This window comes from Equus asinus, chromosome 6 (genome assembly GCF_041296235.1).
Source record: "Equus asinus isolate D_3611 breed Donkey chromosome 6, EquAss-T2T_v2, whole genome shotgun sequence".
Taxonomy (NCBI): domain Eukaryota; kingdom Metazoa; phylum Chordata; class Mammalia; order Perissodactyla; family Equidae; genus Equus; species Equus asinus.
The window spans coordinates 16,288,562-16,304,096 of record NC_091795.1 but is presented as its reverse complement, the minus strand read 5'-3'; the positions used below and the strand labels follow the sequence as shown (position 1 = coordinate 16,304,096).

The 15,535-nt window shown below is 38.0% G+C and overlaps 1 protein-coding gene across 2 annotated transcripts in view; it reads right to left on the bottom strand.

Annotated features, from left to right (window-relative positions):
- The window catches only part of TMEM131 (transmembrane protein 131), a 219,633-nt gene that overhangs the window by 157,243 nt on the left and 46,855 nt on the right, over positions 1 to 15,535 (bottom strand). For both annotated transcript variants that reach the window (XM_044772935.2, XM_070511663.1), the window contains exon 2: positions 11,028 to 11,089. In XM_044772935.2, coding sequence (XP_044628870.2) covers positions 11,028 to 11,089 — 62 coding nt within the window. The remainder of the gene's footprint in view (positions 1 to 11,027; positions 11,090 to 15,535) is intronic.

Below are 15,535 nucleotides of genomic sequence, written 5' to 3'. Positions count from 1 at the left end.
CCCAAGGGCACTGGGCACTGGAGGTCATTCAGCACTCAGTATGAGGCCAGACAGAAACCTGCTCCACTGAGGGTCCACTGAAATGCTGGAGGATAACGTTCTCTTAGCTTCCTTCCATCTGTTGTGGAGGAAAAAACCCCTCAGTTCTGTGCTTAGTCCCAATTTCAAAGAGCAGTGCTGGCTGTAAGGATATGCCCTCACCTTTCCTTTGTTCCTAGCTAGTTCCAGTAGACCAGGCTCTGCAGGTTGTTTAGCACTTAGTATGAATTGAGACAGAAACCAGCCCAATGGAGGGCACCCTGAGAGGCCAGGAGGCTAGAAGTACATTCTAATCTCACTTCTCTACTGGGGGAGAAATCATGGGCTGAGGTGATCTTCCTGGCATCAAGCTAAGCTAGTCTGGTGGAGGAACCAATGTGGGTAAAGTTGCTCTGCTCTTCTGACCAGTATAAATCTCACTGCTTTCAGTTTATGGTCCTCTAGGGTGCTTCTACTTCTTAACTGGATTCTGAATTTCTCTTCAAGGTTATTTTGGTACAATATCATTGTGATCTCAGTGTTTCTGTGGAGGAAAGAGAGCTACGGCTTCCTACTCTACCATCTTGATGACATCACTCTCTTTTTTGGTTTCCTTTTAGGTTTTATATCTGTTTACTAGTATTTCCATTTTGTTCATACAGCATTCTGACTTTCTCCACATCTTCCTTTAGTTCTTTGAGCATCTTTAAGACAATCATCTTAAATAGTCTTTGTCCAGTAGATCTGGCATCAGGTCCTTTTCAGACAGTTTCTGTTGATTCATTTTTTCCTTTAAGTGGGTCATACTTTCATGTTTCTTTGTGTATGTTGTGATCTTTTGTTGAAACCGGACATTTGAATCTAATAAGGTAGTAACTGTGGATATCAGATTCTCCCTCTTTCCCAGGGTCTGCTGTTTTCGTTTTTGTTCTTTTGATTATTGTAGGCTGTCTCTGTGCCAAAAATAAGCCTGTGGTGTAAATTTAGGTCTTCTCATGTCTTTCATGAGCCTGCGCCTTTCCTCGAATATTACAGTGATTTTTTTCTTTTTTTAATTTCAGGTGTACATCACTTTATTTTGATTTCTGTGTAGACTACATCGTGTTCACTACCCAAAGTCTAAGTGCCATTTGTCACTGTACACATTGTGCCCTTTTGCCCTTTCACCTCTTCCCTCCCCATCTGGTAACCGCCAATCTTTTCTCTGTTTCTATGTGTTTATTTTTTGTTGTTGTTGTTTTATCTTCCACAAGAGCGAAATTATAAGATATCTGGCTTTCTGTCTGATTTTTTTCACTTAGTATAATATGCTCAAGGTCCATCTACCTTGTCACAAATGGCAAGATTTCATCTTTTTTATGGCTGAATAGTATTCCGTTGTGTATATATACTGCATCTTCTTTATCCATTCATCTGTTGATGGGCACTTATGTTGTTTCCAAGTCTGGGCCATTGTGAATAATGCTGCAATGAACATAGGGGTACCTATATCTTTTCAAATTAGTGTTTTCATGTTCTCTGGATAAATATCTAGAAGTGGAATAGCTGGATCATACGGTACTTCTATTTTCAATTTTTTGAGGAATCTCCATATTGTTTTCCACAGTGGCTGCACCAGTTTACATTTCCACCAGCAGTGTATGAGGGTTCCTTTTTCTCCACATCCTCTCCAACACTTATTTCTTGTCCTTTTAATAATAACCCTTCTGACGGGCAAGAGGTGATATTTCATTGTGGTTGTGATTTGCATTTCCCTAATAATTAGTAATGTTGAAGATCTTTTCATGTGCCTATCAGTCATCTGTATATCTTCTTTAGAAAACATGTCTTTTCAGATCCTCTGCCTTTTTTTTTCTTTAAGATTTTATTTTTTTTCCTTTTTCTCCCCAAAGCCCCCAGAACATAGTTGTATATTCTTCGTTGTGGGTCCTTCTAGTTGTGGCATGTGGGACGCTGCCTCAGCATGGTTTGATGAGCAGTGCCATGTCCGCGCCCAGGATTCGAACCGACGAAACACTGGGCCGCTTGCAGCGGGGCGCATGAACTTAACCACTAGGCCACGGGGCCAGCCCCTCCTCTTCCTTTTTTTTAAAAAATTGATTGACTGAGGAAGATTAGCCCTGAGCTAACATCTGCCACCAATCCTCCTCTTTTTGCTGAGAAAGACTGGCCCTGAGCTAACATCTGTGCCCATCTTCCCCTATCTGCCCATCTTTTAATTGGGTTTTTTGCTTTTGTTGTTGCATTGTATGAGTTCTTTTGCAATGATTTTCTAATTTCCCCTGTATATGTAATTGCTTTTGAATGTCCTACTCATTAATGCCTGGCTCCCAAAAGGGGAAAAAGAGAAAAATAAAGGGGGTGGGGAGGACTGTCAGCCCTTGAAATCTCCTGGGTTACTTCAAGGGGAGGAACTTTTAACAATGGAAGGAGGTGCAACCATACAGCTGCCTGCCTCTTTCTCTACATCGCTGAGCTCAGAAGAAGCAATCAGCAATCATGGCATAGATCCCCGATATCTCGAGAATAAGGTCCTTTTCTGCCCACCCTGGCACCTGCAAACTGTGTACAAACTGTTTGATGAACATAAAAACATCTCTAAGAAAAATAAAATCTTTTAAAAAAAAAAGGTGGGGGGGCTGGCCCCATGGCCAAGTGGTTAAGTTCCCAGGCTCCACTTTGGTGGCCCAGGGTTTCACTGGTTTGAATCCTGGGAGCGGACATGGCACTGCTCATCAGGCCATACTGAGGTGGCGTCCTACATAACACAACTAGAAGGACCCACAACTAAAATATATACAACTATGTACTGGGGGGCTTGGGAAGAAAAAGCAAAAATAAAATCTTTAAAAAACAAAACAAAAAACATCTGTGACCTAAAATATCCAAGACAACCAACCTGACAATACATGGCTTCTGACAACAAAACCGATGAAAAGCATACAGTGCTACTAGTGGAATGCAATACATTTCTGATGCTCACCATCTGGAGTTAGCATTAGAATCTATAGATTAAAGGGCACAGTCTCCAACAAGACAGTCCTCACTTCAGACACCAACCAAAAGTTAGGGTGTCCAGGCCATGTGCACTTCTAACCAACTGGCCACAAATATGGAGGGGTTTCCACGATTCCCCACTTAAGCTCAATAATTTGCTAGAGTGATTCTTAGAATTCATGAAAGTGCTATACTTACAATTACAGTTTTATTCTAAAGAAACATACAGGGCAAGGTCTGGGAGGGTCCCAAACACAGAACTTCTGTGCCCTCTCTCCATGGAATCAGGGCACATCACTCTCTTGGCACATTGGTGTGCTTACCATCCAAGAAGCTCTACAGAGCTTCAGTGTCCAGAGTTTTTATTGCTGTTTTATTATAGAGTTATGATTTACTGAATCATAGGCCACCAGGTGATTGAACTCAATTTCTAGCCCCCTTCTCATCACTGCAGAAGGCTGAGTTGGCTTAAAGCCCCAAACCTCTAATCACATGACTGTTTTTTCAAGTGACCAGCCCCTAGGTTGAGTCATCTTGTTAAGCATAAACTCAGGAGTGATCCAAGGGACTCATGAATAACAAAGACATTCTTATTAATAAGGATATTACAAGGTTTAAAGTCTCCCTAGGGACAGAGATCAGTCATTTTCTTCACATTATACAACTACCACCTATGAAATATTCTTGCAAAGAAAAAAATTGAATCTGAATCTAATCAAGACTCTAGATTTAGCTAAACAGTTTATAGAAAATTCACAGAACAGACGAATATTAAACAACACCAAGAAGAAGAAATTATCTCAGCCTAGGTTCTAGGAAATCCCACAGACAAATGACTCAATTTCTTCAACAAAAATAAAATGGCATGGGAAGACAGGTTAAAAGAGACTTAAGAGACACAGCAACCAAATGCAATGTGCAGACCTTATTTGGATCTTGATTTGAATAAACCAAATGTAGAAAGCAATTTCTGAAACAGTGGAAGAAAACTGAACACAGACTAACCAGATATTAGATGACATTAAGTGTTCTGGTTATCTAGTGCTGTATAATAAACCACTCCAAAATTTAACAGCCTGAAACAGTAATTTATTACTATCCTTCAGACTCTTTTGGGCTGGCTGAGCTCAGTCGGTTAGGCCTCACTTGATGTTTCTCATGTGGCTGCAGTCAGATGTGAACTGTGGCTGCATTCATCTGACGGTTCAAACGTGATGGTCATTGGCAGACAAGTGATGATGGCTGGTCGCTGGGGGCTCTGCAGGGACCACTGACCAGAGGACTACACGTGAGCTCTCCGTTTGGCTTAGGTTTCTCATCGGGGCAACTGAGTTCCCAAAAGAAATATCCCAATTCCTAGAGGTCCAAGAGACCCATGCAGAAGCAGCCAAGCTTTCTATGACCTAGCCTTAGTAGTACCAGTGTTCTGCCACACTGTATTCACCAAGATACTATTACTATTGTCTTACAAAGTACATATTAACTTAGTTATCCACATACTTATATTTTTATTGCTCTTTATTCCTTTGCATTTCTGAACTTCTACCTGAGATCACTTACCTTCAGCCTGAAAAATATCTTCTATTATTTCATTTGGTGACAAACCTTCATTTGCTTTGAAATCTTTATTCCTCCTCTATATTTGAAGGATATTTTCATTGGATATCAAATTCTAATTTGGTAACTTTTTAAAAAGTAAATTTTATCCTTTTTTCCTCCTATGGTTTCAGTTTATGAGTCAGGCCTCAGGCTAATTCTAGCTTCTTGGAAGGTCTTCTCACTTTTTTCTCTGGTTGCTTTTAGAACGTATCTCTTTGCCTTGATTTTCAGTAGTTTTACTGTGTATTACTCAGATCTCCCTACAAGAACTTGCCATTCAGCTATGAAAAGCACCATTGGCTATCAGCCTCCAACTGCAGCACCCTTGGAATCAACTGCAATGTTTGGGGTAAGGCCAAGTTCTTTCTGAGCAATTCCCAGCCAATGAATGAGCACAGCAGGTGTACTAGGGCCTGGTGACCTTTGCCCAATGTGGGAAGCTTCTGGTAGGCAATCTATGCTCCACAGCTCCCCAGTGGGCTGGCCAAGATTCTGCATCACTGTCTGAGGCTCTCCCAGCCCAATCTTGTTTCCTTCCCCGTATTCTTCACAGGCAGTAATCCTCTAATAAATCTCTTGCACTCTTAACTCTATCTCAGGATCTTGCTGAAAACCCCAACTGACACATATGATAAAGGATATCAGTGGGTGAGGGGTGGAGAAAAACTATAGTAAACAACATACTTAACAGTGAAATGCTGAAAGGTTTATCTCTGAGATGAGGAATGAGTCAAAGATGCCTACTAAATATCACTTACATTCAACATCATGCTGGTTTGTAGTCAGTAAAGTAAGGCAAACGAATTAAAAACTAAAATGATAGGAAAGAAAGAAATAAAATGTTATTAACCTCAGATTATGACAGTTTATGGAGGTAGTCCAAAACATATAGAGGTAAGTTATCAGAATGAATAAGCAATTTAGCAAGCTTGCTGGATAACAGTCGATATATAAAAAACAACTGCATTTCGACATTTTATCTTGAGCCACATGAATTACCACTTTTATGGACCAGAAAAGGCAACAGAGCCCAGAAAGATTCACACATATATAGATACTTGATTTATGAATAAAGTGTCACTGAAGAATACTGGGGAAAGAAAATACTGGAGACCAGTCAATAAAGGGTGCAGGGACAGGCGTATATCTATATGGGAGAAATAAAACCTTAACTTCACACCAATAACAAAAATCAATTCCAGTTAGAACTGTATACAATTATGAAAGGCAAAACAATAAATTTCTAGATTTTAAAAGATAACACGGGAGAATATCTTCATGACCTTGGATAGGAAAAGATTTAACTGGACAAAAAACTATAAACTATAATGGAAAAGACTGATATATTGAACTACACTAAAATTAAAATTACACTAAAATTAAGAACTTAAGTTCATCAGAAGTCACCAGTATGCGTGGAAAGGGTAACCCACCAAGTAGGAAAACATATTTCTAATACATATAACCAGACTTTACAAAGAACTCCAACAAAACAAGAGGAAAAAAAAGACATGCAATCCAACAGTTAAAGAGGGCAAAAGATTTAACAGAGTCTTCACAAAAGAAGATATCCAAATGGTCAAATAAACATGAAAAGTTGCTCCACTTTATTAGGAATCAGCGAAATGCAAATTAAAACCACAATAAGATCATTACCCACTCTTCAGAATGCTTTAAAAAACACGTTAAGTGAGTATTTCAGAGGAGTTCCTGAGGATGGGATTGTAAATTGGAACAACCACTTGGAAACCTATAAGGCATTATCTAGTAAAATTGAAGATTTACATACCCTCTAACCCAGCAATTACACTCTATTCAACCAGAAATGCATATATATGTTCACCAAAAGAACATTATTCATGATAGTCAAAAACTGGAAACATGTGAAATGTTCATCAACAGCAGAAATGATATATAAATTGGGACATACTCAATAGTATTCAGCAATGAAAATGAATAACTACAGTCACACTCAACAACACAGAGAATCTTAAAAACATAATGTTGAGTAAAGGAGCCGGGGGGAAAAAAAAACTGTATGAACTTCAAAAAAACAGATGAAACTAAACTACAGTGTTTAGAGACACATGCTTTGATGGTAAAACTACAGGGAACGGAAATTACCATAAACTTCAGGACAATGGCTAACTCTTGGGGATAGTAACTGGGGAGAGCTTCAGGGGGAACTTATGTGAGTACTGGCATGTTTTTAGTTTTTAACTTGAGTGGTGGTTCTATATGGGTATTTGCTTTGCAAAAAACTCTCACATTTTATGCATCTATGTATGAATTATCTCTCGCAATAGACACTTTAAAAAAAAATCAAATTCTTAGACCTCTTTTACACTCTCTGGAAGAAGACTCAAAATAGGGTCCCCAATTAAGTGTTTAGAATCCATTTATACTAGCCTACCTCTAGGATGAGTCTGATTCATCTTCTTTCTCTAAGGCAGAGTTTCCAATGGCTCCAACTCCAACTCCTTTCAGTTATACAAACTAAGAAAAATTGTCTAGGGGTTAAAGTTATCCTCAAAAGCCCTTTAACTCCTGTTGAGTTTTACTATAGCTGTCTTTAAAAACTAGTATCTTTTAAATGTAAGCTCATCCAAGAACAAGAGTACTACCAGGCGACCAAACTAGGCTCACTCATTCAATTGAGCATTTTGGTGGGTTGCAAAGTATTGTCTACACTTAAGGAAAAGGCCTACAGAGTCCCTTCCAGGCCAACCTAACACAGAATAGCAGGCAAACTCTCCAAAATCTTTTCCCCAACCTTCCTCTGAGAAGATTGGGCAAAGAATTATTTTTACAATATGAACAAAACACCCTCTGGCTGTCTAACAATAGTGCTGCAGTTGAAATCTGAGGGGCACAATAGGTTATCTACTGTTTTTGTATATCAATAGTTATCTACTGTGCATCACAATAGTTATCTACTGTGTTCGTATAAAAAGACCTCTTTGACCTGCACTACCTCCTAAGCACACCAATGAGGAATTTACCTCTTTTTCTAAAAGGCAACTTTGTTACTTAACCCTTAAGCAGTAGCCCAATGGAAAGTGAAGCATTAAGAGCTTTGCAATCAAACTTGTTACTGACTCCTCCTGCAACCCTTATCAGTGGTGAAATTTGGGGCTAATTAATGAACTAGCTGAGACTCCAGTAAGTGCTCAAAAAGTGCTAGTTCTAGCTTTCCCTGCCTTCCAGTGAAGGTTTCCTATCTTGGGCACTCAAAAGCAAGGCAGTGAGTAGAGATAATAGATGCCTATATGTTATTAGAACAACCAATGAGCACCCAATAAGCACTGAGAAAAGAATATTTATTACCATCGTTTCTTGACCAAAGTTAGAAAACAAAATTATGGATTCCTATAGTTATAAGTTTTAAAAGACAAAACTCTGCATGTGCTCTCAAGCTCATTATAGAGCTTGCCTTCCAATATCTTAAAATTCTGTTTATTATTTTGGCGATGTAGTGAAAAAACTATAGAGCTAGCCTTTCCCTTGGGCTTTATCTTTATTTGTTTATAAGAAAGTTAGATTAGAAAATGTATTAACACTTATAAATGAAAGAATATCTTTTGTTATTCAATTTTACAATCTATCAAAGGAACAGGCTGGGAAGAGCCAGCCATTCTTATTAGTTAGGACCGGAATGATGGTTTGCGATAGTTGACCAGGTGATGAGTCTTAATGCATATTTCTTCTGCTGAGCTGAAGAATCCTTAGTGTCTATGTTCATCTTGGGAACTTTTGCATCTTTCTACCTACTATAACCATTTCTTAGTAGCCTTGCCAAGTAGGAATAACAATGGCCAAAGCACCAACTACAGAAAACGTGGGCTAAGAGAATTCCAAAATCTTTTTTCCAAAATCTTAGAATTTCTAATCGCTGCCTAACATTTCTAGAGGTAACCCTCAAATGCAGTGCAGAGAGCCGCACATACATCCTGCTGTGTTACGAGCTCTGAAACCAGGCAGGCTGGTATTTACTGGATGTTGGATTCCTGCTCTTACAATTGAACACTGAGCAAATTATTTAACTTCTATAAGCCTCATCTCCCTTATGTTTGAAAAACAAGGAAAGCAAATCCAACCTTTCTAGCAAATTTTTTTAGTTTTGGTAATTTTTACAGAATTATCATCAATTAATTTTCAGGATTAAAAAATTACTATGAGCCAAGCCACATGCATGTGACATCAATTCCAAGATCTCGGAAGGAACGCTCTCAGGCAAAATTTTCATTTTAAATAATGTAAAACAAGGCTGTTGCTTTGACTCTCTCCCTGCTTTAGCTTTGATTTAATTTGGAGAAACTTGATATATATGCTGTTACAGAAATGCTACATGTACATACTTCTGTTCTAATCATACCATAAGAAACTGGGAATTGTTTAACAAACAGTTGAACCTAGTAGTAAATTATCGTCAGAAAGAACGACATATAATCACAATTGTTGTTCCGAGGAAATATTCTTCAACGTTAAAATGAACAATTTTTATATATATCTATTCAAAAGGGTCTTCTATTCCACTACTTGAGGATATATCACACACTATATACAGTATCTCAACATCAGACATTCTGCAGGATCCTTAGTGAGGTTTCACTGTGGCTGAGGTAACCAACTGGTACTACCTGCCCTCAACATTTTTCCAGTCCAGATTCCTTTTGCCATAGAACTCTGAGGTCTCAACCAAGCTCTTGTCTCAGCATTTCAGCAGACCCAGAATACGAGCAAATCACATCCCAACCCACAAGCTCTTCCACAGCCACGTCCATTTACACATGCACTGACAGCCTCCCCTGGCAAAAACACAAATCAAACTCCAGAATTTTCAAAATGGATTATCAACTTGCAACCTAGATGTCTAGTTCCTAAAGAATATGGATCCTTCTTTAACCAATAAAGAATAAGAACACTTGGAGAATTTTCCAGAAATTCAGTCCTGATTTGCCTGCTACACAGATCCTGCAAACCACCTAAAGGGAGCTATGAGTCATTTCTATAGGTTCTCCAAGTTCTCACCATGCAACAGAGTAAAGAACTAGCAAAAAGAGACTAAGGTCATTTTCTAGGAAAGTGCTTTACAAAACTTGAGAATCATTATGTTCAGTTTTTACTCAGTTTTAAAATATAAAAAAGCCATACAAAGACTTCTGCAAGAACCATTAACCTCTGCCTGCTATGTTTCTCAATATCTCTTATGTAAAGGTATGAATGATAAGTTCATTCAAACATTTAGAAGCAGGAAAAAAGTTGTCGTCCAGAACAATTCTTTGCTTTGTTGTCAGAGAAAAAGAACCTTAAAACCCATCGCCTTTTTTCTTGCTCTCTGTTTGGCTTAGTGTCTGAAATCTAAATTTAAGCTAAAAGGCAAATAGAAATCTCATTCCAGGTTCCTAGCAGAATTCTTTCTCTATTGCCTTTAACTAACTTTAATTTTTACTTTCCTGCCTTTATTATAAGCTACAGAACTATTTAAGTCATGTATTTAGCTACAAATAAATAAACAAATACATCATAGGCAGCATGATGGAATAGACAGACTAACAACCACACCTGGAGTAAGAGGACCAGAATGCTAATAAAAGTCCCATTACCACAAGATCATGGGATCTTGGGCAACTTTCTTAATCTAAAACTTGGTTTCCCTTGAATATAAAATAAATAAAAAGTTATGAGTCATGCTACCAAATAGCATGGTACCTGACAAACAAATGTTATCATTACAAAAGTGGTAAGTGCTATATAAGATAAGCATAGAGATAATAAAAGTTTGGAAGAAAGGATAAAAAAACACCTGAGCCATGAAAATCAGAGGGTTGATTAGCATGGCTTTTACTGTCTCTTCCAGCTCTGAAATTCTAGAAGTGATTTTTAACTGGGAAGACTAAAATAGGCTTCATGGTGATATCTGAGCTAGGTCTGAAAGGAAGGACGGAACTTTGATCAGCTTACACTTTCTAACTTTAGGCATAATATATTTAAAGATGTGGCTTAGGATGGTAAGTGGAAGCATGATGCAGATGTAAATCTACAGATGCAGTACATATGTAAATCTGTACTCTCTAGAGAAGTTCTTTTCCAGATGCCTATTTTGAAGTCCAACATCCAAATTCAGTGTTGCACTCACTGGCTCCAGATCCTTAGAGCTCACTACTGATCCCACTGCCCCGATCTGACCCTCCTCACCTGACCTCCCAAAACCCCCCAGAAATATTTAAAAGATAACTCACATAGCTAAGGAGGTTTTTTATTATTACCAATGACTCTACTGACCTGACTGCACGTAAAGCTCATAAAATATATTTCATAGAAACCAGTTACATTTTTTTAAAGAAAAATAATAACCAGATATTATTCCAGGCTTGACACTGAGATGATTCTTTCACTTAAAATAAAATTACCTGCAGCAGCCCTCCATCATCGAAGCGCAGTACTTCTATTATGCTCTCCGACTGAATGAACGCTGTGAAGGAAACAAAGCACACTATCACTTAATCGGAACATAAATTTGATTTAAATAAAATCTCTTACCTTAAAGTTAATTAACACAATTTTCCACTTAAAAACGTACTGCTTAATGTTGATGGTTAAAGAGAAAAATATGACTAATACTTCAGGATTTTAGCAACAATGAAACGCTTTAAAATAAAACAATACAACTCAATCAGAAAGTAGTTTTAACTATCTGCAGTTTGTATAAACCACATGCAAAACAGCTATTCCTGCTAACTTGCCAGAAAGCCCAAAATAGTCAGACTCAACTAGATGCAGCTATTTTCTCTGACAGATTAATTGAAAATATAATAAACTCATAGAAAAGATCACTAGAGGATTATATTTCCCTCAAAAAACAATAAGCTGAAATTCTATATCATCTGCTCTTTTGTAGTGATGATATAACCTGGGATCAACAGTCAAAAGAGATTTGGAGGGGGAGCGCGCAGGCAAATGGCAAAAGAAAATTATTCAGTTTCAAGAAACTGAGTACGATGCAAAGACAAGATATTTTGAAAACTAACATTCTTTTACCATACAACCCAGCAATTAAGCTACTAGGCATTTACCCAACTGATTTGAAAACTTACGTCCACATAAAAATCTGCAAGCAATTCTTTACAGCAGTTTTATTCATAATCAGCAAAAACTGGACACAATTAAGATGTCCTTCAATAGGAGAACAGACAAACTGTAGTACATCCATACAATGGAATATTATTGAATGACAAAAAGTAAAAGAAGAAGCTACATACTATATAATTCCAAGTATATGACACTCAGGAAAAGGCAATACTACAGATGTGGTAAAAAGATCAGTGGCTTCTAGGTGATTGGGGAGAGAAAGGAAGGGCTGAATAAGTGAAGCACAAGGAAGTTTTCAGGGCAGTGAAACTATTTTGTGTGATACTATAAAGGTAGATAGACGATGCTGCGCATTTCTCAAAACAGAACTTTACAGCACAGAGTGAACCTAACATATGTGATTAAAAAAATCATTTAGGAGATCACGGGATCCTAAGATGCAATGCAGAATATGACAAAACAGTTTAACTATGTTACAAACGCATGAAAACGACTCACTGAAGGGGGAGTGAGGTGGGGAAAGATGCTGACCTAAGTAATCTGGAAACGGGTGGAAACTGTAAGACTAAAGGCAAAAGAAACTGTGCATAAGCACTGTACTCTAGTTGATAAAGTTATTTCCCTCAGGGGTTTGGGTTAATAATTCTGATGCCGCTACACATGCATTGTGGAATTGAAGAATATAATACATGGATGATGGACGGTGGGAGTGAGATTTCTCACAGTTGGAATAAGAGTTTACACAAAAACAAAAGAAGGCTAGAATGATCCACATAGCAATGGGCTAGCGTTGGCAATATCAGTATGAACTCATGTTTAGCTTAAAATAGATACAGATGGTTACATATAGAAATATTTATGGATGTGTATATACAGGTTAGTATACTCAGGATATATTTCCTCGCTCCTCAAGTTGAGAGCGACTAGAAGCAATTACACTCCAGCAGCAAAGAGCACACCCTCGTACCCAGATCTTGGTCCTAATACCATCCTCCAATAAAAGGAACCAGGCCTTCTTGGAGAAATGGCTGAATCTAGGACTGGGGCAGGATCCACACAAGATGTAACAGGATTATCTTATGGTGCCAGAAAGTAAGAAAGTGTTAAAAAAAAAAAACAAAACCAAAAAAACCTACACTGATGGGACTATGTCAAAGGGACATAAAAGTTAACAGAAAGAGTTCCCAAATGGCCAAAGCTGGAACGACTTGAGCAATAAAATAAACTACTACTGGATTACAACTCAAAGTATAAAATAAATATCCATGAGTCCAGACAGATATAAACAAATGATTGAATAAATAAATAAGTGGGAGAGAAGACACAAAACTCCCAGGCGGAAAAATTCTAAATAATTTCTGCAAAACTCTTCTATCTAGAAGGTGGAGTGTAACTTCCCAGTCCTTAAGCATGAGAGGCACATAGTGACTTTCTTCCAAAGAAAACAGTATGAGGAGGAGAAAAATGAGAGTAATTTTACAATGGAGAAACCCAGCAAACGTCAGTTAGATGATCAAGGTCAACATCCACAGTAACAAGTCAGGTTGACAGCATGTGCCCTTGACATGATATAATAAAAATGGCACTTTATCTCTGTGGTCTTCCTCCCCATTCACTGAATCCCAGTCTCATCATGAGAGAAACAACAGACAAATCTTAACTGAGGGACATTCGACAAAATTCCTGACCAGTACTCCTGAAAACTGACAAGGTAAAAAACAACAAGAAAAGTCTGAGAAGTTGTTGTCAACCAGAGAAGCCTAAGGAGGCATGACAACTAAATGTACTGTGGGGTCTTGGATGGGATCCTAGAAAAGGAAAAGGGAATTAGGTAAAGCTAAGGAAATCTGAAAAATATACGGACTTTACTTAATAATAATCTATTAACACTGGTTCATTAATTGTAAAAAGAAAAAGCACTATATTAACGTAAGATGTTAATAATAGGGAAAACTGGGGAGAGCATAAGGAAACTGGATTTTCTTCGGAATTTTTTTATATAAATCTAAACTTATTCTAAAATAAAAGTTTATTTTTTAAAAACATGAACAATGATATTTCATTTGGCTTAATACGGCATTCACTGACTCCTCTTCGCTGGTCTTTGGGTATTCAGGGAAGAAGCTTACTGTCTAATTTCACATACCTGGCTTTTCCAGTATGGCTAATACCAAAGCCAAGCAGCAGAGTGAGATACTGGCTAATTAGATTACCCAACTAGACGGTGTTCTCCTGCCTGCCCAGAGTCGACTTCCCCTTATCCTAGTAATCACATCCCGATTTTATTTTGGGAAACCCTTGTCCTCCATTTCTTGTGTTTCTCTTCAACCACAGTGCCAATCTGTTATACTTCTGCTCGTTCCCCACCAGTTCTTAGTATATAGAGAACATTCAGTAAATATTGAGTGCATGAATGAAATCTCATCTTTTTGCTCAGGTATAAGTACGGATATTTGCAGCCATTGACGCAAATAACCTCCGTCTGGTTGTTATCTCTAGTCCCAGGTTACAGTTGAATGTCAAAACTGAGACCAGAGCTAATACCGCCAACAGAATTACTGACATAGAATCTATCTGGAGCGCACAAGAATGTCTCTGAAGAAAATAAACCATTCAGAAGAAAAGAATGTGAATGTAACAGGCTCAGCCCAGCTAACGCATTCCACTTCTCACCCCTTCCCCCACCTTCTACATAACTGAAATTTCAGATGATCCAGAGGATCTCTCTCTCTCTCTCTTTTTTTGTGAGGAAGATTGGCCCTGAGCTAATATCTGTGCCAATCTTCCTCCACTTTGTATATGGGACACCAATACAGCATGGCTTGATGAGCAGTGTGTAGCTCTGCACCCAGGATCCGAACCTGTAAGCCCCGGGCTGCCAAAGTGGAATGCATGAACTTAACCACTACGCCACTTGGCTGGCCCTCAGAAAATCTCTTTTGGTTATACTCCTTGTGAAGACAGATTTATTGATGTAAGGGTACAATGAACTAACAAGAATTAATTGAATAGCAGATGCTCACAGTATAAGAGACAAATAACACTGCCTAGTTAGAAGCCTTCCATCTAATTAGCACAGGAAACCAATAAGAAAATACTAGAAACATGCTATATTTGGTGGCTGCTATTAGAGATATAACGACCAACGCAGAAATTCTCAACATCAAGCTAGATCAGACCTTTATCTAACTGATGAGAACTTAAGCAAATAAAGATAAAGGCAGTAATGAAATTTGGGTGTATATTTTTAATTAAGAGCTTTTTAAAATTTAAACATGAATTACCTTAGTTGAAAAAAATTAATAGCAGCAGCTGATTTATAAAGTCCTAAAAGGAAAATATCAATGGACAGCTAATCTTCGACAAAGGAGCAGAGGGCCTACAATGGGGAAAAGAAAGTCTCTTCAACAAATGGTGCTGGGAAAACTGGACAGCCACATGCAAAAGATTGAAAATTGACCAGTCTTTTTCACCACACACCAAAATAAACTCAAAATGGATCAAAGACCTAAAGATTAGGCCTGAAACAATAAGTCTTCTGGAAGAGAATATAGGCAGTACACTCTTTGACATCAGTTTCAAAAGAATCTTTTTGGGCACTATAACTCCTCAGTTGAGGGAAACAATAGAAAGAATAAACAAATGGGACTTCATCAGACTAAAGAGCTTCTTCAAGGCAAGGGAAAACAGGATTGAAACAAAAAAACAGCTCACTAATTGGGAAAAAATATTTACAAGCCACTTATCTGACAAAGGGTTAATCTCCATAATATAGAAAGAACTCACACGGCTTAACAACAAAAAAACAAACAACCCGATCAAAAAATGG